The sequence below is a fragment of the Microtus ochrogaster genome, chromosome 4, assembly GCF_000317375.1.
Source record: "Microtus ochrogaster isolate Prairie Vole_2 chromosome 4, MicOch1.0, whole genome shotgun sequence".
NCBI lineage: Eukaryota > Metazoa > Chordata > Mammalia > Rodentia > Cricetidae > Microtus > Microtus ochrogaster.
In genome coordinates, this window is record NC_022011.1 from 20,997,286 (window position 1) to 21,019,818 (window position 22,533).

At 40.7% G+C, this 22,533-nt stretch overlaps 1 protein-coding gene across 1 annotated transcript in view; it reads left to right on the forward strand.

The window, feature by feature from the left end:
- The window catches only part of Cntnap4 (contactin associated protein like 4), a 292,183-nt gene that overhangs the window by 70,009 nt on the left and 199,641 nt on the right, over nucleotides 1–22,533 (forward strand). Inside the window, exon 3 of the mRNA XM_005345710.2 lies at nucleotides 19,108–19,301. Within this exon, the coding sequence (XP_005345767.1) occupies nucleotides 19,108–19,301 (194 nt within the window). The remainder of the gene's footprint in view (nucleotides 1–19,107; nucleotides 19,302–22,533) is intronic.

The window sequence follows — 22,533 nt, forward strand, 5'->3', positions numbered from 1 at the left end:
CTGGCTAGGCCCCCACAAAGCCAGAGCTAGAAGTAGGATCAAAACCCAGTGCCATTGTCCTTGGCTTCTCAGCAGCCCTCATTGTCCGTCATATTCAGAGAGTCCGGGATGGTGATTCTTCTTACTTCTTATTTTGAGGTCTGACCCTGCTATGTTCTCCAGGTTTATTTTGCATTTTCTGTGTAGCCCAGGGAGTCCTTGAATTGGTGACTCTCTTGCCACAACCTTCCTGGTAGCTGGACTGACATATGCACACTACCAGGTCCAGGCTGCTTCTTCCATTCTGATCACCAAGGAGAGCTACCTCCAGGTTCCAAAGTGAACTACTGATCAGTTTTCTAAATCTTTTGCATTTCCTCAGACTTCTTAATGTTTCAATTTTTCTCTTCTAAATGTTTCTTCTATGAGCGCTTCAGAGAGATCAGTTGGTAAAGCGTTTGCTGCACAAACACAAGAATTGAATTCAATTTACAGAACCATTATGAAAAAAGCCAGCCATGGAAGCTTGAACTTGTAATCCCAGGCATGGGAAATGAAACAAGTGGATCCCCGAGGATTGCTGGACAGTTGATCTAGCCTACTAGGAGAGATCCAGGTTAGTGAGAGAGCAGAGTGGACGGCACCTGAAGAATGGTGCCTTACCTTGACCTCTGACCTACACACACACACACACACACACACACACACACACACACACGCACGCACACATGCACACATACTTCACTCTTAGCACCACCATTTAGACTGTTCTCCAAATTATCACCGTGGACTTACCTTCTCCCTTCCTCATATCTTTAATGATGCTCTAACATCTTATAGTTATGGGCTACCCACAGACCATGAGATTCTGTCCATCCTTCATCATCAAGGCATCAATTATTTTTTTTTCCTTTCGTGGTGTTTGCTAGAAAATATGGCTTTCATTTGAGCCTCAGAATACCCAGCTCTGATTAATAACACAACTCTAAACATGCTTTTCCTTTCTCTGTAATTTGACCAAGGAGATCTTTCTACATTGCCAACTGGCAACGTATTCATTTCTTAGCTTCTCCCCACAGCTCTAATTCTCATTCTGTCAGTGTTTACTGTATTCTTTATGGCCCTTAAGATAGGCCTCCTCTTACCAGCATAGCCTCTTTTCTTCATCTCAAGCCAACTTCTATGACTTTACAGTCCAACTGTTTGGTACAATTTGAAGTCCCTGAATATACTATGCTCTCTCTCGTTTGCAGAACTTGTATCTCTTCTTCCTTTGGGAAAGCCACGGTTTCATCTTAGTTCATTTCTTTTAGGATCTCAGCATAGACATGACTATCTCTGCAAGTCTTCTCAGATTTTTCAGTGTGGGTTCTGGTTTCTTTGTGCTCACCCGCAATCTTAATGCTTCCTGTAATCATGAACCCACTTTCCTCGGGTGAATAGAATCCCTGTTGCTTCGAGATGATGTCTTACTGAAATTCTTACCCAAGCGACAGACCAATAAGCTGAGAAGATGTTTTTCAATGGCATTTTTGAGATAATAAAAGCTCCAACCAGGGCAAGAGTAAAGAAAAGGAAAGAAATACAATAAAATCAGTTTGGAAGTCACGGTGACCTGATTTTGCAATCTCATAATATTTTTGAGAAGGAATAATTAGAAATGATTTGAAGATTTGAAATGATTTGAAATTTTTTTTGTGTGTGTGCGCACGCATACGTACATGCACATGTGCAAACGAGTGGAAGATTGGAGTTATGTGGCCATGTAGTTTTGGCAAGCGATGGAGTGTTCATTTTTGGAGCTCTGGATTTAAGATATCTATAAGATGTCCAGGAATAGATGCACAGGAGATATTGCTCTATGTAGTCATGAAAGGAAAGAAAAGCTAGAAGATGTAAGATTCAGACTTTACCATCCACAATGTACCATTGTAGCAAGGGTTCTCGGAAAAGTGGTTCACTGAGAATGTAAAGGTGGAGGAGACAGAAGTGTCTTAGCTTTTTGGCAGATGGAAAGGAAGGGGATATGTGAATGATGCTAAAAGGTAGGATGGAGGAGAAGCAAAGCAGCCAAAGCTGTCGTGCCAATTGGAGAGCAGAAGGGGGTCATACCGAGGGTCAGAAGCTTACAAGTGACTCTGTCCTAATGAATATTTTCTCCCAGGCCCCCCTTTGCTTTGAAAGCATCAGCTCTCCTGAACCAGGCAAATCCAATCTTCAAGACTCTCCCAAAGTGTAATGCCCCTGCTGTCAGGTGGTCCCTCCCATTTTTATATAAAAGGAGCATAAAATGCTGGAAAGATTGTATTCAGGCTTGTGTGTGATTCTGCAAACACCATAGATTGAAAATTTTCACAAGGGCAATTATACAGCACAATATTCTGGTGCTCAGTTATGCATCTGTTGAAGGAAAAATTGGTGCCATTAAGTGAAAATATAAAGTTCTTGACATTTATGGTTGACTGTTGAGCTTAGCTGGCTCAGGAAATACTACATTCGCGTTTCCCACAGCTGCAAATTGCAAATGTCTTCAACTAAGAAAGCAAAGTTCTGAATTCTGAAGGTGCATTTGAAACAGCAAACTGACCTCTGGTGTTTTAAAATCATCCTCTCGTAACTATGGGTTACACATTTTGAGAAGTCGTGTGTAATAAAAGCAATAACAGCCACAATATAACGATCCGTGCTGGTGAATGTCCATTTTGTTTATCAAAAGTACGTTCTTTTTGCAATTATTGTAGCTCTCATCATGAGCATGCGTGGTGCAGCCCCTGCTCCAACACTCCCTTTTTTTCTCTTTCAGTTGCTTCATGTTCCTGTGTGGTAACAGAGTGTGTAGGGAAAAGAGAGGTAAGGAGGAGATTCACAGTATCGCCAGGAGCAATTTGAAATTGGCTGGGCAGAAACACAACTTTCTTCTTCTTTTTGGTCCATCTTTCTCATCCAGAAAGTGTTTGCGTTAGCTCTCACCTCCGGCTGGAAGCACTATTTTATTATGACTCAGTGGATCAATATCCATTGGGAACCATGAACGATGATAGGTAGCCTGACAGCTGCGTGAAAGGCCTCATTGGTTTGAGTGGAGATGAGGTTGCCTTGTGAGCCTTTCTTTTATCAAAATGGACAATTTAGAATTTTCCGTTATGTATCAGGGATAGAAATAAGGCGGGGGTAACCTGATGTCCTTTTCCATCTTATGCCTGGTCTTCCCCATTGTTTACTTCCTGACATGCTTGACTGTGCTTCCTCTATACGTGGGCTAAGCTTTATCTTAACAAACCCAGGGGAACATCTGCCTTCCTTCTCTGGTACAGACTAGCTGACAAGTGGTGTGTGACTCTGGGAAATGCTTCTTTGCAGTTTAGGAGAGGCTAAGGAAGTCCAGAGACACGGTTAAAAATCACATCTTAAATTCAGACTAGTAGAAGCGGTGGAGATGGCTTGGTGGTGAAGAGCACTAGGTGTTCTTCCAGATCCAGTCGGTTCCCAGCATCCTCGTCAGGCAGATCACAACTGTCTGTAACTTCAGCTGCATCATGTCCAGTGTCCAGTTTGGGTCTCCTTAGACACTTGCACACACTCAGTCAATACTCACAGAGACCCACATACACATAAGTAAAAAAATTTTTAAAATATTCAGATTAATAGGTGAAAGAAAAGCATCTATTCTGGGGAAAAATCACATAGAATTTGTTACATTTGTTTCATTCCTATTCTTTACTATTTTAGTACAGAAAAATACTTAAAGATCAAAGATTGTGAAACTTGATCTGCTTTATTCAATAAGGTAAAGAAATCAGTTAAAATAATTAAATTATCAAAGGTGATGCAAAATACTCAAATATGTGTGGATCCCAGGCAAGACTCATGGTCATAGAGTAATTTTGACATAAACCACATAATAGCTATATTTTTTCTACTCAATTTTTCATTAAACAATAACCTTGCGTGTCCCTCTTTTCTTTTTTTGCATAGACCAAGAGCCAGATGGAGCTGGCTGGGGTGCAAGGATGTTAGAGGGAGTGATTCTCTGTGCAGCAGAGAGGTCTGCATTTGGAAGCATTTCTAGAATTGAATGTGTGCACAGGGAAATATTTCACCTGCTGGCTCCAGACTCTAATTCTATTTGCATACCACTTCACATACTAAAGTAGAAAATTGTGACTATTAAAGTCTTGGTAGACAGGTAGAGATAGATAGATAGATAGATAGATAGATAGATAGATAGATAGATAGACAGACAGACAGGTAGATAGATTTGTGTAAGAACTAAAAATCATTGTGATGCTCAATAAAGTCATCTATCTATAAGTAGCAAGATGTTTTGGTAATTGTAAAGCTACACCAATTTTGGTTGTCTACACACAGACATGGCATTATTCTCCAAAGTCTACACATCCATTAAAAATTCTAAGACATACTATTGGCAGCTCGAGGATGTTCCTCTTTGTCAGAATAGTTTCTGGTACTACTAAAGTACATAGGCTATATGGATCTGAAATCTACTTTGGTATGATCATCTCTAGCTTGTTCCAAACTCTTGAATCTGATGATTAGGTCAGTGGTTGAAGGGTAACACAAACATCTCAATACTATTCATTATTATCAAAGTGTTGATGATTGTCGTGTTTTAAAGCAGTACTCTATTTGTAATTCTGTCCAGAGACTTCTTACTGTATGTGGCCCCACATGACATTGCTCCAAATCCCTACCCTCTACTAACTAATGTGTGAATCCTATCCATATGAAAAAAAGACATACTAACTTTCTAACATTCTTCTTCTTTCCAAAGTGGCAGCTGATTCATGAAGGACATCCATGATGCCTTGGTGTGATTAGGTGATGGATTTTGGTTGTTACATCAGGGAGGTAGAGGGTTATTGATGGATCCTTGAGCTTCGCACCTTCTATATCATCTGAACATGATGGGGCTGGTACCCAGCACTGGATGTTTGTTGCCACTCACTGCCATTGTAGTAGCCTAGTCACACCTTTTTCTGTTCTCTTAGCAAGGATCATCCTGTGCCGAGTGAGCTGCATGACACTTCTATGCTCCTCTTCAGATTCCTTTTTGATGATGGATAACACAGGGACACAGTAGCAACAACCAAGCACTGGCCACTAAATGGAAAATGGCTCTCTAGCTTTGAGACAGGCACTCATCCCAGTAAGGCATTCTTCTTCTCTCAGCCTCTAATTTTAAAATTGTTGAGTTGCTGGAGAATATAATCCATTGGGTAGAACAACAAAAACATATTACATTAAAGAAGTCTAAACAGAACAATAATATTCCATCAAAGAAAAAAAAAGAATAGGCTGGATTGAGGTAGGAAGTCAAGGAGGACTTTACCAAATAACACAGCAGCAGAGGTCAGGGATATTTCTATAGAGGAGAGAGAGACTGAACTCAGTTCTTTTAAAACAATTCTATGGAGGCTCTGGACTGACCTAGTGGAAATATACCAGAGGACACTGTGTGTGTGTGTTTGTGGGGGTGAGGGTGCAAGCCAATGTGATCAGACCATCTGCTTGCTAATTGGAGCCTGAGGAAGTTGGGCTACCAATCTCCCACAGAGCCTGGAAGACAGGGAGCGTGTCTTCAGTGCTTGATTTTCAAAGGGGTGTCTCGTAGATCCTCAAGAAAGACTTTCCTGGATTATAAAAATAGCAAAAGGCTACATGACCATTTACATCTCAAGCGATAAAGAATTTATAGTCGTATATTTTAGAAATTAAGGGCTCTAAGGCAAGGGGGATAAGGAGCTGGTGTTAGAAGGAAAGAAATAGTCTGTCTAACTGCACCCCAGCTGAGGGATAGATATTCATGCTGCTTTGGCTGGGTACATCACTAATCACTGATCTTATTGTCTGTGCAATAACAATAACCACAGAAAGGTTATACTTACAAAGGAATAGATTCTGGAATTAAAATCTGTACATCCAAGGGTAGATTTATCAAATTCTTACACCCACATAAATGTGCCTTAAAACACAAAACTTTACTAGTATATTTAAGCGTTTGTTTCAAAGCAGAAGACATGCATTTAGTCAAAGAATGCATTTAGTCAATTGAACACCTGTGACCGGTGTCTCGCTTTCTGTGCTCGTGATAGATACACTGTGCCCCATTGTCTACCACCCAATGCCCACGCTGTTTTCCCAACTGTTGTGTGGAGAAGAGGGCTGTTGGCTGCAGGGCTCTCTGAGTGACTTCACTTTGGTGATCCAGAAGGGGTGGGGTGAGGGCATTTGGCTCATGTCAGCTTATCGTCGCAGTCTGGCTGGGAAAGATTAAAAAAAAAATGTTACTTAAACCTCTGAGCCAGCACACTCTCTCCCAACCATGATGTCATTTACTGAAACGACCTGCTTCTCTGTAATGGATCTAAATGGGAACTTTGAGACAAGTATTATAATGGGCTGAGAAAGTAAATTGTGGACATATCCTGATCATCCTCTGACTTTCTAGACACTGTGTACTCAAAACCATTTTCTCCCCAAACTGCTAATTTAAATAAGGTAAAACTGGGCATGGTAAAAATAAAAACTGATTAAGGCATGGTATTTTTTTTCTGTAGCTTTATTGGACTTCTGGAGGGAATTTGGCTGTCCTAAAATAGGAAAATCAAATATATAAATCAAAATGCCTGAACGGAGAAAGGATATAAATATTTACTTTTCAATCCTCTGAATTATTAAAGATTTCAGAAATGTTTGATCTGGCAAGACAAAAAGAAAGGCTGAAAGTCAGTCTGCCAATTTGCTGTGAGGCAAAATTGATAGACAACAAAGAACTCAAACCTAGGAGAACTTAGTGAGGTATTATTAATTTAGGGCCCTGCGGAGGAGATGAAGCGAGAAAGCACTCATTTCCATTGTATCCAGAGCTCAAAAAAACAAAACTATAGATACATCTGTGAGATGTGGTTTGGAGTAACTAAACTGGGTAACTGTGAGCTGATTGGTGGGCTGTAAGATTGACATCTCAGCCAAATGTCTAGATTTTCAATTCAAGTACACTGTTGAAAAGAATTCTGTGGTTTAATTCAAGCCTAGCTTGTATGAGTTCGAACACTCAGGCCCATCTAACTGCAATTTTAGTTTATTCTGTCATTTAGAAATACAATCATAAGCTATATAATGTTTTGGTCAACCATGGACTGCATGCATGGTGGTGGCTATTCCATATAGCAGGAGTGGGTGGTAGACTATATGATCCTGAAATTGTAAGTACAATCAATGGCATTTGCCTGGTGATGAAATTGCCTGATGACAATTCTCAGTGCATGTCCCTAAAATTAATCAATATTTGTATTTATTTAGAACCTCTTCTGTGTTAGACAGTATGCTAAGAATCTGGGCTCTACTGTGGGCACAGCAGGTAAAAATTTCTTGTCCAGTGGAGCTTGTATTTAAATGGGCCAAGACAGAGAATAAACAAAACACACAACTAAGAGAAACATATGCTGTGCTAAGGGATGGCGATTTCTATCAAAAAAATGAAGAAATGTGAGTTAAGACAAATGGCTGCAGGATTTTCGAATGGAATATTTTTTTTTTAAAAGAGGAGGTCAGGAGATGTAAGCCTTTGGAATTGGTGAGCTTTGAATAGTCCTGAAGACATATTAACCCAGGTTATCTCTGCGAAGAAAGTGTTTAACAGAGCTCTGGAAGTGGAAGTGGTGAGCAGGTCATTCAAAGAATGACAGTGAGATGGAGAGGAGAGAGTTGGCGCTCAGTCTGTGTTCTGTTGTTGTAACACAGTGCTGCAGACCAGGTACCTTGTAAACAAAGGTATTGTGTGGACTTGCAAGTCTGGTGGCTAGGAAATCTGAGCGCATGGCATTGCCATCTTTTTGGCATCTGATGAAGATCTTCTGGCATCATAGTAAGGTGGAGGGTAAGCCCACATTAAGACCGAGTTAGTAAACCAATTTGGGGTGCCCATTTGCGTGTATATGTGTATGTCTGTGTTTTCATGTGGTATGGATATTGTTATGAGTGTCCCATTCTTGTGGCTTCAACCTTATTCTAATGCCCTCCCTAAGATTTTGTCTCCAAACATAAATTTGGGGATTATGTTTCCAACGTATGAACTTTGGGGAGACACAGATATAAGCGAGGGGGGTGGTCATGATCATGATGGAGAAACCCATAGAGATAGCTGATCTGAGCTTGTGGGAACTCACGAACTCTAGACCAACAGCTAGGGAGACTGCCTGGGACAGACCTAGGCCCTCTGTGTGTGGATGAGAATTGTGTAGCTTTGTTTGTTTGTTTGTGGGACCCTTAACAATGGGACCAGGATCTGTCCTGGCCACAAGAGGTGACTTTTTAGAACGATGCTTAGCTCAGCCTTGATGCAGGAGCAAAGAGCTAGGTCCTGCCTCAACTTGATATGCCATGCTTAGTTGACCCTTTCAGGGGAATAGATGGGGGGCATAGAGAGGGTTAGAAAGGAGGTGGGGGAAGGAACGGGAGGAGAGGTGGGAGGGCAAACTGGCTGTTATGTAAAATAAATAAAATTTAATAAAAATTTTAGCAGTTTGGAAGAGAAGAAGGATGGGTGGAAGGGACTAGAAGGAAAGCAGATCCTAACAGAGCATCAAGTTTATATAACCAGGACCTGCCTTCCACTCTGTGTGAGATCAAGTGTCACTGCAGTATTTTTGAGTTCAGGAGTGGAATTTATGCATATTGTATAGAGAATAGAGTCTCAGTGGACAAAGACAAGAAGCAGATTATTAGATGGCTATTGCAAGAATCCAGGATTGCAGCATGAGGCTCGAGCCAAGGAAGCATCCATGAAGGTTATGGGAGTAGAGAACCAAGACCAACATCCGCCAGGGCTTGAGATATATGGTGTAAGAGACAGAAAGGAGTCCAGTGTGACTCCACTTAGCATTTCATCCTGAGAAACTGGAAGGAAGAGCTCATAGTGACTGTGTTAGGCAGATTATAGAGTAAGGTGCAGGGTGCGGGGGGTTGGAAATGTTCTCAATGAAAGAGTAAAATGTGCAGATGATGCGTGGGTAGATATACAAATTATCTAAGAGAGCAAAGAATAAAAATAGAAAGGAAATAAACCGTGGTAAAGACTAAGACCTTGAGTCTCAATAGTGAGAGGTGACTGAGGACCAAGGGAAGAGAGGAGACCAGTGCCCTGAGTTGGACTCCCTTGGTACACACAGTGGCGAGAGCTGACTCCTGCAAGCTGCCCTTTGTTTTCCATACACGCACCATGTCGTACTCTATTGCATGGTTCCACCCAAACCCCCACAATAAATAGATAAATAAACACTTAAATATAAATAAATGCCAATGAAAAAGAGTGAACAATGATGGGCCCGAGAAGGAAGAGTCAATAACCTAGCAGGGAATTCTAGAATTCACTGCTGCAGCAGCTATATACACGAAGGCATAGAGAGTGATCCCCAAAATGGCAATCTCCATGAGCTCCATGGTAGGAGGACTGAAGTCTGGCCACTGGATTTGAAGATCTGGTGTTCTTTGGTTACTTGTACAAGAATATTTACAATTAATTGACTGGGAGGAGATGCCTGACTACAGCTGACCTAAGATCAGATGGGACAAGAAAAGTTGGAAGTGATTAGGACAGCTCCTAGAAGGGTGTTAATATAAATGGCAAAAAATAAAGATTAGTAAAATGGGGTCAAGTGGTGCATCTTTATCCTGTAAAAAGGAGAAGGTAACTGCAGCATGCTGATGTAACAATGTATTGCACTGATGGGAATAATCCATTCTAGAGAACAAAGGCAATGGTGGACCAGGAGTGAGGAGGAGGGATGGAGGGGTGGAGAGAGAAAGCAAGAGAAAGAGAGAGAAAGACACAGAGAGAGAGAGACAGAGAGAGAGACACACACAGACACACAGAGACAGAGAGAAGAAAAGGAGCTAGAGATGGAGGAGGAGGAGGAGGAGGGAGGAGGAGGAGAAAAGAAGGAAGAGGGAAAAAAGAAGAGAAAGAGCGAAGAGGAAAAGGAAGCAGAGGTGGAGGGGAGAGCAAGAGGGAGAAAAGGGAGGAGGGGAGGAGAAAGAGAAGGAAGAATAAGAAGAGAAAGAGTAAGAGGGAGGAGGGGGAGAAGGAGGAGGAGGAGGAGGAGGGAGAAGCGGGGGGGGAGGAAGAAGAGGAGGAGGAGGAGGAGGAGGAGGAGGAGGAGGAGGAGGAAACAGTGGTCCTGAGTAACTTCTGTTAAAGTAGAGGATAATGCACAGCCCACAAAACCAAAACTCCAATGAGCAGACCAAGGGTTCCTGGCCACATCATTAGAACTCACTCTGGCATTCTCTTTTCCCCTGCTTCTCTGCTGGCTGCACTTGATTAGACCTCCTATAAGTTCTTTTCTCTCTTAGCATCCCTCTTCTCACTAGCACACAAATATCTTCTTTAGCAGCTCCTTCCACACTCTAGCATTGCGTCATTGGCCTGATCCAGGGTCATCTGCTCACTCTAGAAGCATTCTGAGACCAGAGCAGGTGATGCCAAGATCCATGAATGATGTCAAGAAAAGACCAACAGCAATCCACACTTTATCAGCAGTGTTATTTTCCTCCTCCAACACGACTATATTTGCTATGAAAATACCCTAAATGGTATTCCCTAGACAACATATACCATTTAACAGAACAAGACAAGTAAGTAGTGGCATCATGCTCATTCCATTCTGTACATTTTTTAAAATTAATGTCAAGTTCAAATCAGGCAAATGGGGACTCGGGGGAAAATATAGGTGAGTTCCCATTTGGAAAAAAGAAGCAATTTACCTTTGAAGGGAACCTTCCTGTGACATTTTTCATTAAGCCAAATTATTTTTTTAGAAATGTCGATGTCCTAGTGGTGGCAAGCAGTGCCACTCAAGGGTGGTCACTTGTGCCTGTGTCCTTCAAAGTCTGTGCCCTGCATTCTCATCCCTTGAGGAAGAAGTTGGACTCACACTCTATGTATCTTGCATTAATTTTGCATGTCGTATCCCCTGACAAGCACAGGAAGTGACTGCCGTGCCATCTTTAATATGAGTAATGAAGGAAACATATTCTCATCTACATTTTATGGCTCTAACCAGGAATAGTCCCTCATAAGCCAGCACTAAATGCCAATAACTCGACATTGGATATATAAGGCTTAAAAACAACTCAGCCAGGCAGGCTACTTAAAATTAAACAACACTGAATGTATTATTTCAACATATTATTAGGATAAAATGTACCACTGTGAGATTATGATGTGGGAGTGATTTCTTATTAATAAAGAAATTGCCTAGGCCCATTTCATAGGCCAACCCTTAGGTGGGTGGAGTAAACAGAACAGGATGCTGGGAGAAAGAAGCTGAGTCAGTGAGTCGCCATGGTTCCCGCACTCCAGGCAGATGCAGGTTAAGATCATTCTTGGTAAGCCGGCTTGTGGGCTACAAAGATTAATAGAAATGGGTTAGATCAATATGTAAGAGCTAGCCAATAAGAGGTTGGAACTAATGGGTCAGGCAGTGATTAAAAGAATACAGTTTCTGTGTAATTATTTTGGGTATAAAGCTAGCTGTGCAGGCGGTCGGGTGCTGGGGACGCAGCTCCGCCGCTCCTAATTCAACAGATTAGAAGAGTTTTGAAAATAAACACTTTCTTTTAGTTTTAATTAAAATGTTAGGTTTTTATCTCTCAAAACTGCATTGCACAATATTAGGAAAATTTGCTATCTCTTCTAGTATTTTCAACTTTTATTTGAAGAAATGTGAAAATATAGTTCATTTGATTAGATAATTTTGATAATGAAATATAGCATAATTGCAAATTCTGCTTTAGAGCTTATAGAACACACACTGGATACATTTTACTTTATATGTTTGTCATTATAATTTATAAAAGTATATGTTCCAGAGGTAGGTTCTGTGGGAATCTAAAAATGGTAGGCAACAGGTCAGAGAGATGCTGTGTTGTATGATCTTTTGGTCACTAAAGAGTTTCAAACACCTTTCTTAATTCCTTGAGAAGTTTATACAATGTATTTTGATCATATTTAGCTTTCTGACACCTCCTCCCATATTCATCCTCTCTTTCTCTCACCAGCCTACCCGAACTTTGTCATCTCATACCCTCTTGAGTGTGGGGCCATCCCCTGGAGCATGAAGGACCTCCGTGGTGCCACACTTTTAAAGAAACCTGACTCCTTTTTCTCTGAATAACAATCAATTGCCATGGCTCTTTGGCTATGGGTGGGATTTCATGCCCACCTTTACCTTCCATGTTAGAGTTTTTTTCTGGTTCGAGCCTGCGCAGGTCATGTGAAGGTCTTGTGTATGCTGTCACAGATGCTGTGAGTTCATATGTGTAGTTGTCCTCTTTGGTTTGGAAAATGCTGTTTCATTCAACCAACTCCTCATGATTTATTGCTGTACCCGTAGACTAGTGTACCTTTCAGTAGTCACTAAGGAAACTCCTCTTTACAGTGGATGTCAGTTATCAAAGAAACCCTCAACTGCTCAAGGTGCAGAGAACAGAGACACTTCAGAGCATTGGACTCTAAATGCAAAACCCACACCCTATCTTTTCCTTCCAACTCTTCAAGGATCATGGTGGGAAAGGGGTCACAAAGACTATTAGAGCAAAAAACAGGGAAGAACAACCAACTGTTTTTTTATAGATAATATTATTTATTAACATTTCTTGAAATTTTCGTGCTTTTATACAATGTATCTTGATCGTATACATTCCCCCCTTTCAATTATTTCTGGCCACTAAAACATCCATTCTTTTAAAACCACAAGTCTGGTTAGTGGTGCCCTTATGGAAATGAATGTAAGGTTATCCACTAGGGTATAAGGAACCTACTAATGGCCATGCTCCAAAAGGAAAGTGACACCCCCCCCCTATACTGGCAAATGTTGTGTGTCAACTTGATACAAGCTAGAATCATCAGGGAGGAAGGAGTCTCAGTTGAGGAAATGCCTCCATGAGATCCAGGTGTAAGGCATTTTCTCAATTAGTGATCAATGGGAGAAGGGCCAGCCCATGGTGGTGGTGCCATCTCCGGACTGGTGGTTCCGGGATCTATAAAAGCAGTCTGGGTAAGCCAGTACACAGCATCCTTCCTGACCTCTCCATCAGTTCCTGCCTCCCAAATCCTGCCTTGTTTCTCAGTTCCTGTTCTGACTTCCTTCAGGATGAACAGTAATATGGGAGTATAAATCAAATAGACACTTTTCTCACCAGATTGCTTTTCGCTCATGGTTTCTGGTCATAGCAGTAGAAAATCTAACACACACCCAAAGCAGCCATCTATTGCCAATAGTTTCTTAGGTTGGCGTGGGACAACACATTTGGTTTGTAGCACCTCCCCCACCCATGCGGGAAGTTTTAACTGGCTTGTTCTTGTGAAGGTCTTGTGTAGGTAAACACAGTTGTCATGAGATCATATGTGCAACAGACATGTCATGCTCAGAAGATAGCATACCACAACATTTCCCCCACCCTCCAGCTGTTGCATTAATTCTGTCCCATTTGCCATAGACTCCTGAGTGTTGGGGTGGGGGTGTCTATAGATCTCCCAACTGCAGCTGAGCCCTCACAATAACTTATTCTTAGCACTTTGGGCAGCTATGAGCATCTGTCTTTACTGCTACCCACTGCAAGAAGAAGGCCAAGATTGAAAGCAAACTCCCTTCTACATATTTATGTTCATACCCATAGATTTGTGGGGTCAGTAAACATTTTTAAAGCTCGGCTTTCCTCTGACGACAACTTTTCGCTTGGGAGTCAATAGCAATAACAATAGTTTCACAACTCAGAAAGTTACAGCCAGCATCCACGGTCACAATTCCTGGATGTGGGGAAATCAATAGGCACTTCGTCTGCTTTAAAAAATTGAATTCTCATGGCAATACTATCATATTTAGGGATTCTATTAAGGGGGCTGACCTTAAAATATGAGTTTCCAAGCTGTAACATGAAGAGTGCATAAATGTTCCTAGGAGCTGCAGAGATGGCTCGGTGATTAAGAGTACTAGCTGGCCTTGCAGAAGACCCAGGTGTGGTTCAAGTGCCCACATTTGGTGGCTCCCAACTGCCTGTAACACCATTTCCAGGATATCTGATGCCATTTTTGACCTTCATGGTTACCTACACTTCTGTGATGCGCAAACATACACTTGGGTACACACATATACACAAAACAATAAGCAAATACTTTTAAAAAGAAATAAAAGAAATGTTTCTATTTGAAGCGTATATGGTACTTTATTATGCTAAATCTCAGAAGCAGGGCTAAGGCTGGAGAAGCAGGTCAATGGGGTTGTGAAAGGAAGCCTGTGATATGAAGAAAAAGTGAAATGGAGGGACAAGACTCTTGGGTGGGTGTGCTATCAGTAACCACAGAATAGATGGAGTTAGGAAAAGATGCTCTTTAGTTTCATAGGTATTGGCTTACTGTGATGTTGAATATATTAGCATATTAAAAGCACATTAAGGACAAATAACACTTGACTAGCAGCTGAAAGGTTTAGTTAATAAACAAAATAAAGAATTCATTACAGTGTTTTATTTATAGTAATTCAGAGTTTTCAATTTACTGGAGTTAGCCATCATGTTCTCCATTACAAAAAGTAGCTGTGCTGATGGTTTGTCTCCAGGAGGCCAGATAGATGGGCAATGACCAGAGAGCTGATGCAGTGTGACCCTCAGCGTTGGTCATTTGTATCTCTTGGCACCGTTATCCCTTCCTGCCATCAGAGGCTGCCAAGATCAGCCAATGATGGATCCATTTCTATCTTGCATTTTCTCCACCGCTACTCAACATTTTTCTTAAAGTTCCAACAAGCACGTTCTGTCATGTACCACTACAGAGCCTCGCAGCTTCAAACCCAACGGGAATCTTTCCATCCCCCGAGGCTGACTTATCCTACTGAAATTACTTGGTAAAGCCTGGGAGCGTCAGAGTTTCCATTACTTTATCAGTGTACCTTGTTAATGAGATAGCTTAATTTGCATACTGGTAGTACCTTTTCACCACAGGTAAGAAATTGAAATGTTCAAGGTCAATTAACTGCCAATGTTTCAAGTCGGCTTGTGGGACTGTAACCGTGAGAGATGCCGGGGAGAGGGAGCGGTCTTTCAGGGGTTCCTCTTACTCCTGATGAGAATTGATGATCCAATTTTAACCCACTTGGACCACACCGACACATCTTCCTTACTGTGCGTCTCTCTGGTTTGTTTTTTAAATACAGGATTATAAAGATGTCATGAAATACCGCAGAATTGCCGGGATATTTCTGATGAAAAAAACTCCCAACATAACCTCATTACCAATTTCAGATCATTAAAATTAACGAGAAAGAATAAGAAGCAAAAATCGTCAGCATGTTCGTGGAGGTATAAGCTAATAGAGATAAAATTCTGCATGCAGAACTTCCAAAGTAAGATGGTAGCTGCCTGTGGGCATCCCTCTTGCCCAAGTTTTCACTGTAAAAAAATGATAAAAATTCCGAGAGATTTGCAATTACAGCAATTGGAGGACCCAAGATGCTTGGTTAAATCCAGCTCTATGATGTCTGTCAGCTTCTGAGCCTTTGATAGACCCCGAGGAGGAAAGGACATTGCATAGGCCAGAGGATGGAAATACTCAGCCATTCGCTATTCCCATCTTCCACCTATGTTTTAGATATATGGTTCATTGTAAGCAGGGAGGGAGGCTGCTGCAGTCTGATAGCTAAGGATTTCTGAGCTTTGTTCCCATGTGTTTCCTGGGAACTACATATTCTTACTGTCATGTCTGACAATGAGAGGCCATCATAAGTCTCTGTTTATAGGGTTTGCCTCCTTACTGGATTCTAGGTAATAGAGTGTGGAGAAAGTGTTGGCTCAGATATAAAAATAATCTGATGGGCACAGTTCCTACAGAGAGTCCAAGGAACTACTGAGATTTCTCTGGCAGAATTCTACAGAGGGTATGCTGTCCATCTCTCAAGAACAGCTCCTGTCAGCCGGGCAGTGGTGGCACAGGCCTTTCATGCCAGCACTCGGGAGGCAGAGGTAGGCCTGTGTGAATTCTGTGAGTTCAAGGCCGGCCTGGTTTAGAAGAGCTAGTTCCAGGACAGGCACAAAAGCTACACAGAGAAACCCTGTCTCGAAAAACCAAAACAAAAAAGACAAAATTACAATTCCTGTGTAGAAGAGACTATGGGAGTCCTAGGGACAGCAGACATCAGTGTATAGTACTGGGCCACTCCAATGTCAATACAGCCCATGTCTAACTCACAAGCTCTCCACTCCGTGTGTGGGCTATGCATTGGCATAGTGTGTATGTAGCGGTCAGAGGACAGCTTCAGGTGTTGGTCCTCACCTTCCACCTTGCTGAAGACAAGGTCTCTTGTTCAGTGCTGCGTATACAAGGCTCGGTGACCTGTACACTTCTCGGCATTCTCTGGTTTCTGCCTTTAAAGTCCCGGAACAGCAGAACTGGGCTACCACTCCTGAATTTGAGTGGATTTGAACTCAGGTCCTCAGTTTTGTGTGGCAAGTGTTTTAGTTAGTGAGCCATCTCCCCAGCTCCCAAGTCACATGCACCCTTTAAGAGAAAATACAGAGAAAATTCAAAAATAAAACCACATCCACAAATAGAAATACATGCTGTACAAATATCTTGGGTCTATGAAAGGATGGCAGTGAACTTCCAGTTTATGGAGTAGAATTCCACTCTACATAATAGTTTGCCAAAGAAAGAAAAGAAGAGAAGGAATTGTGAAACAGTGTCTACTTTTTACAGTTTAGAATTCTGGATTAATTATGTAGACATGTGTGTATCTCTGTGTGGGTTTGTACATTGCCTACAGAGGCCAGAAGAGGGCATCATATCATCTGGAGCTGGAATTATAGGACAGGTGGGTGTTTAGAACTAAACTTGGGTCCTCCACTGAGTTGTCTTTCCAACTCCCAAACTACCTAGTACTAAAGACAGCACAGTGTAGTAAATATTGGGGATCACACCCTAAGGCAAGCAAGAGGTATCAAGATACTGCAATAGAGGACATTGCTATAATTTTTTAATGCTATTTTGAGTTAGTTTTGGAGCCTTGAAAAATGACCAGTCAGTTTGCCTAGAGCAACTGATTATGTTTATGCCCCAGCCAATTCTGTTACTGAGTTCTAACCATCTGGGTTAGCATGTATCCGCCTTCCTTACAGGGAAACCTGGCATCATAGGGCTATAAACATCAGCCACAGCCCAGAATTGCAGTTAGAGAAATTATTCAAATTAGTCTGTTTGCTGAAAGCTCACAAAACCTAGTTGACCTCATCCCAGCTGTCACATATAGCCCCCATTTTATAGCTCTGGTTATGCTGTCCTGGGGTGTCACTCTCCCATGGGCCCCTGTCTGGTAGTCTTCTCTTATTTAGAGTTCTAACTAACAATCAGGACTGGGTCCTTCAACTCCCAGAGTGCCACTGTGTCCTGCCATCAATAGAATCTTTACATCGTCCAAAACGGTCACCCACAAGGTGTGCCCTTTTCATGTGTTATAATGGCATGTACACCACACATCAAAGTGACATTTGGGAAGTATTTCTTTGAGTGATGCTTATATTCAAAGTTTCACAAATAGCACACATACCACACACACACACACACACACACACATACACACACACACACACACATATTGCTAGAATCAATCTCTATGTGAATTGATGGTAATCTGTGCTTAAAATTTCAGATCTTATCCCCAAAGCCTTCAGGTGGCTGCAAAGGAATGAGATGAAAACCCAGGATATTAGTCTTGTTTGAGAAGTTATGCAATAGATAGCATATTTCTTAACTTTCTGTTTTGTGTGTATGGCTGTGTTTTGCTTGCATGGATGTCTGTGCATTGCATGCACTACATGTTCTGGCCTATGGAAACCAGTAGAGGGCATTGGGTTCGTTACCCCTATAGTTACAGATAGTTGTGAGCTACCACGTGGATGCTAAGAAATAGCCTGCATCCCGTGGAAGAGCAGCCAATGCTCTTACTCTTAACCAATGAGGCATCTCTCCAGCTCCTGGATATTGTATTCCAGAATGTGTGAGCTCCATTTTGTGACTTTTTTTTAACAATAATTGTGTGTGTGCATGCTTGTGAGAATGTGTGTGTGTATCTTGCATATTCGGTCAGTACTTTAAGAACTGAAACAATTCCCAAAGTATATTGAAGGAGAAAAATGAAACATCTTACTAAAAAAGATATGAGCACTGCTTTAACGTTTTGTTGCATCTTGAGGAAAACAATGCACACCACCTCTTGCTCTTCTAATATGTGTTACACTCTCATTGTTGCAATCCAAGTGCTCAAAGGAAGCTTCTTCGTGACGTTTCAGTACGCTAGCAGCCTCCCAAGTGCACATACTTTCCTCCAGACCTGGCAGCGGAAGGCTGGCAAACTGTCTCAGTGCAGGACTGTGCTTCTTTGTCGAGTTTACAGCTTCTGTGATTTACACACTCCTACCACGACAAAGGTGGCAAAAGTGAACATGTAGACATCTTCCCTTACACGATTGCAAACCCAATCTATTCTCCCACTGCACAGAATGCTCCATCTTGTTTTATGTTATGGTTTCCTACACAGTGTCTAACCATGAATGATTTTTTTTTGGATTACATTTCACACATGTTTGTCAATGTCTGTCCCTCTCATGAGACTTTTAACATCTTTGTTATCCAACTACTAACATTGTACCAAACTAGGTGTGTTAGCTCTGCCAACACCAAAACTTTCTCCTTTATATTTTCTCTCTGAATCTAGACAGACCAAAAGCCACACACCATTACCCAGCCATGCTTGTGGGCGGTAAGCACCCTGGCACCAAATGTTGGCATGATCTTCCATATGAAACATTTAAAAATATTCAATGAGATTTCCTAATTTCTCTTCAGTACCAGGAAACTTCTGATGCCTCTAAATGAACACAACCAGCATACATCTAACCTTGTCTACTACATTTCTGGTTTTCTATATATTAATATAATTACGAGGCCTTCTATATCCTGAAAATATTTCTGAATTCCATAAATCTACCAGCATTTCCACTCCATTTTTTTGGAATTTTAATGCATTCTTTCCCAATATTTTTCTGTTTTTGCAAAAGGAGCTGGTGGTTGGTCTCCACTTGTGTCCAACAAATACCAGTGGCTGCAGATTGACCTTGGAGAGAGGATGGAGGTCACATCGGTGGCCACCCAAGGTGGATATGGGAGCTCCAACTGGGTGACCAGCTATCTCCTGATGTTCAGTGACAGTGGAAGGAACTGGAAACAATACCGACAAGAAGACAGCATCTGGGTATGTTTTCTTAGTAAAAAATATGGGCTCTGGGGCGTGTTTGGAGGCGGGTATGGAGGCACAGTCACCCTGAAGCTTATTAATCAGTCTCTTATAAAGGAGCCTTAGAACCTTCAGGGTGACTTTGACACCATTTCTCAAGGGAGAATATTCACGAGCAATTTATGAAAATACTATGAGTAATTTCCTCAGCAGGTGAAAAAATTCTATCAGGCTATTAAACAGTGTGGAAACTCAAGAAGTGAGACTTGCCTAAAAATGTTGTTTATAAGGTGACATGGTCCTTTTGTATTGTCGTTGAAGCCAGTTAAAAGTACTTATTTTATTTGCTCTGATGGCTGATGTTTCTGGATCTTTCTCTCTTGAAGGTAGAGACTAATGATGTATGGAGCTATCTTTTAAGTTATAGAGTTGTATATATATGTATATGATATGTGTATGTATGATAAATAATATTACATATATCCAATTCACACCCACGCACCATCAATAAGTGTGCATGATGGTATTTTTGTCTGCTCTCAAAGACAGAAGACAGAAAAGTGGTGGGTTGTGATAAAGTGGGATATTTTGCTTTTTTTCCCTTTCTTTTCTTGCAGTGACTGCATTTCCCTTGATAGAGGAAGCTAAAGGAGGTTTTCTTGGTGATAAAGAGAGATAAATTCTTTGTCAGTGTAGAAAGCATGTTTTGGCTTTTATGTGAGCTAGGGATGACACACTGCAATCAAAGGACTGGTCTCCCCCTGCTCTGGCTGAGGTGCTGGAATTGGAGAAAATGAGTAACTTAATGAAGCATCCTTAGCACACGGATAATTTGGAAGCCTATTTGGGCACGGGATGATGATTTTCTTTGACCTGTCAGTGGCTGCTCTTTTCAGACTTCTTGGAATCAGTTGCACATTACAAACACATTGAAGAAATGGACTGTGATTTGCTTACCTTTGTATCTGGAAAGCTCCTGGGGGTCATTAGGTGTGTGTTTATTGATGCAAACTGAACTGAGGAGAAGTGCCCATCGTCTTTTCTGTAGAGAGAAGAGTAGGCTGAAGGAACTTGCCTATGAGCATTGCTTTTTAAAAATTCTCATTATCATTATTAAATCTGCTTTAAAATCCAAAGCCAGTTGAAGCTGTGTGTAAGCGTGGGAAACAGCATCCTACACAACTGGGTATTGTGGGTCAGTTAATTCCAAGGGATGCATTCAAACGCAGGCTGAAATGAATAGCAACGATGAACCAATAACACCAAAGCTTAATGAGGTATTTACTTTAACTAGATGTTTGGATTATCTTTTACTGCTTTTCTCAATTAAGAATTGGATTTTAAACTAGGTAAGTGGTGGTTATTGCCTGCTCGTATTTAGTTGCTCTAATTAAAATGTATTGTTTAGGCATTGTTTTTATATTGCAAACATTGTATGTTTCTGCATATTAGACACGGAAAAAGTAAAATGCAGGCATTGCTATCTCCTTGTTTAGTTCTGTTAAGGAGGAGGTATTCAGGGTGAAATTGCAGCATGTATGACATTTTTAATAATCTAAACCACAGAAGGACAAACAGTATCGATCACAAAACTGTCAAAACAACACTGGTCTATTATCTATCTATCATCTATCTATCTATTTATCTATCTATCTATCTATCTATCTATCTATCTATCTATCTATCTATCTATCTATCTATCTATCATCTATCTCTATCTATCTATCTATTTATCTATCTATCTATCTATCTATCTATCTATCTATCTATCTATCTATCTATCTATCTATCTATCATCTATCTCTGTATCTGTCTGTTTGTCTATCATCTATCTCTAATATCCATCTTCCTCTCATCCATCTTAATTTACATTTAATATAAACACTGCTTATTTATACTTTTATACTTTCATTTGTGTATTTAAATCTGCCTTTGCTGGTCACAGGCAGGCTGCCAAGCTATTTTCCTCCATAGTTATTTTGTCTTTCTTCTGAACACTAATGGAACCTCATCTGAGGTTCTGTAGTTGCCAAAGCAGGGAAAGTGCGGCTGCTTTATGCCCTGGCTCTTGACATTTCCACCTGGAAGAACACAAACTTTTGCAATTTGAAGTTTTTAAGTAGAAGAACAATCTTAAATGTATACACATAGTAAGGAACTTAACCTTTTGCCATTTTACAAATGCACATTTCCTAAGCTGATTTCTGAGGGTTTCCTTGAATTTTTCTAGCTGTTACAGAGTGTATACCAATTATACAAAAGTGCCAATTTCTTTTAATGGTTTTACAGTCTGTCTAGGATGATACAAATAAATCTATGAGCGAAAGTTAAGAAACACATAAGGCATTATACAAGTGCGTGATAGGGAGTGGAAGAAAGACAAGTGTTATTGGTTTAGAAAAAATACAATAAAACAAACCAATAAAACCTCTCAACATGGTGTGAAGCCCCAGAGTGAGAATTTCTCACTTCTCTTGTCTTCAGAAAGAACAATGCCTTCTCTTCACCTGAAATAATTAATAAAAGGCTCTCTGCTTCTTGCAATCATTTAGAAGAATAAGAAAATATTTTGTTTGTTATCTATACAGGTGATTAGTAAAAATGTAAAATTGATAGGCATATGATACTTTTAAAAACACATTAAACATTTCTTCAGAATAAAATTTGTGGTCTAATATCTATCAAATGTAGTTCCTCTAAATTGCTTGGCTGGACAGTACATAAATATTTGATGAAAATTTAGAAAAATATGGGCCACTAAAATTGTTCCCTTAAATTGAAGACAAAATAAAATCCCTCAGCATTTTCGGGATGCAAAGACTCTTTTCAGCTAGTGTATTGCACGTGATGAAAAAGTAAATGAAAGGTATACTTTTAACTCATTTAAGAACAATTGCAGAAATATGAAGCCAACATCTTATAAATTTTCAGTAAGGTAATGTGCACAAAAACCTATAGCCGATTTTTCCCAGGCTGTCTGTCTGTCTGTCTGTCTGTCTGTCTGTCTATCTATCTATCTATCTATCTATCTATCTATCTATCTATCTATCTATCTATCTATCATCTTCTTGATAAGCACCCAAGATTCTCCTGTTAACTACAACTTCAAGGAATGGGTGGGACCAGCCTTCTAAATGGTTTTATTTAAACATGATGGTTATACATGAGAGTAGTTTTTTAGATTCATTTATTTTAATTTATTTATTTATTGAGGATTTCCGCCTCCTCCCTGCCACCGCCCCCCCCCCCC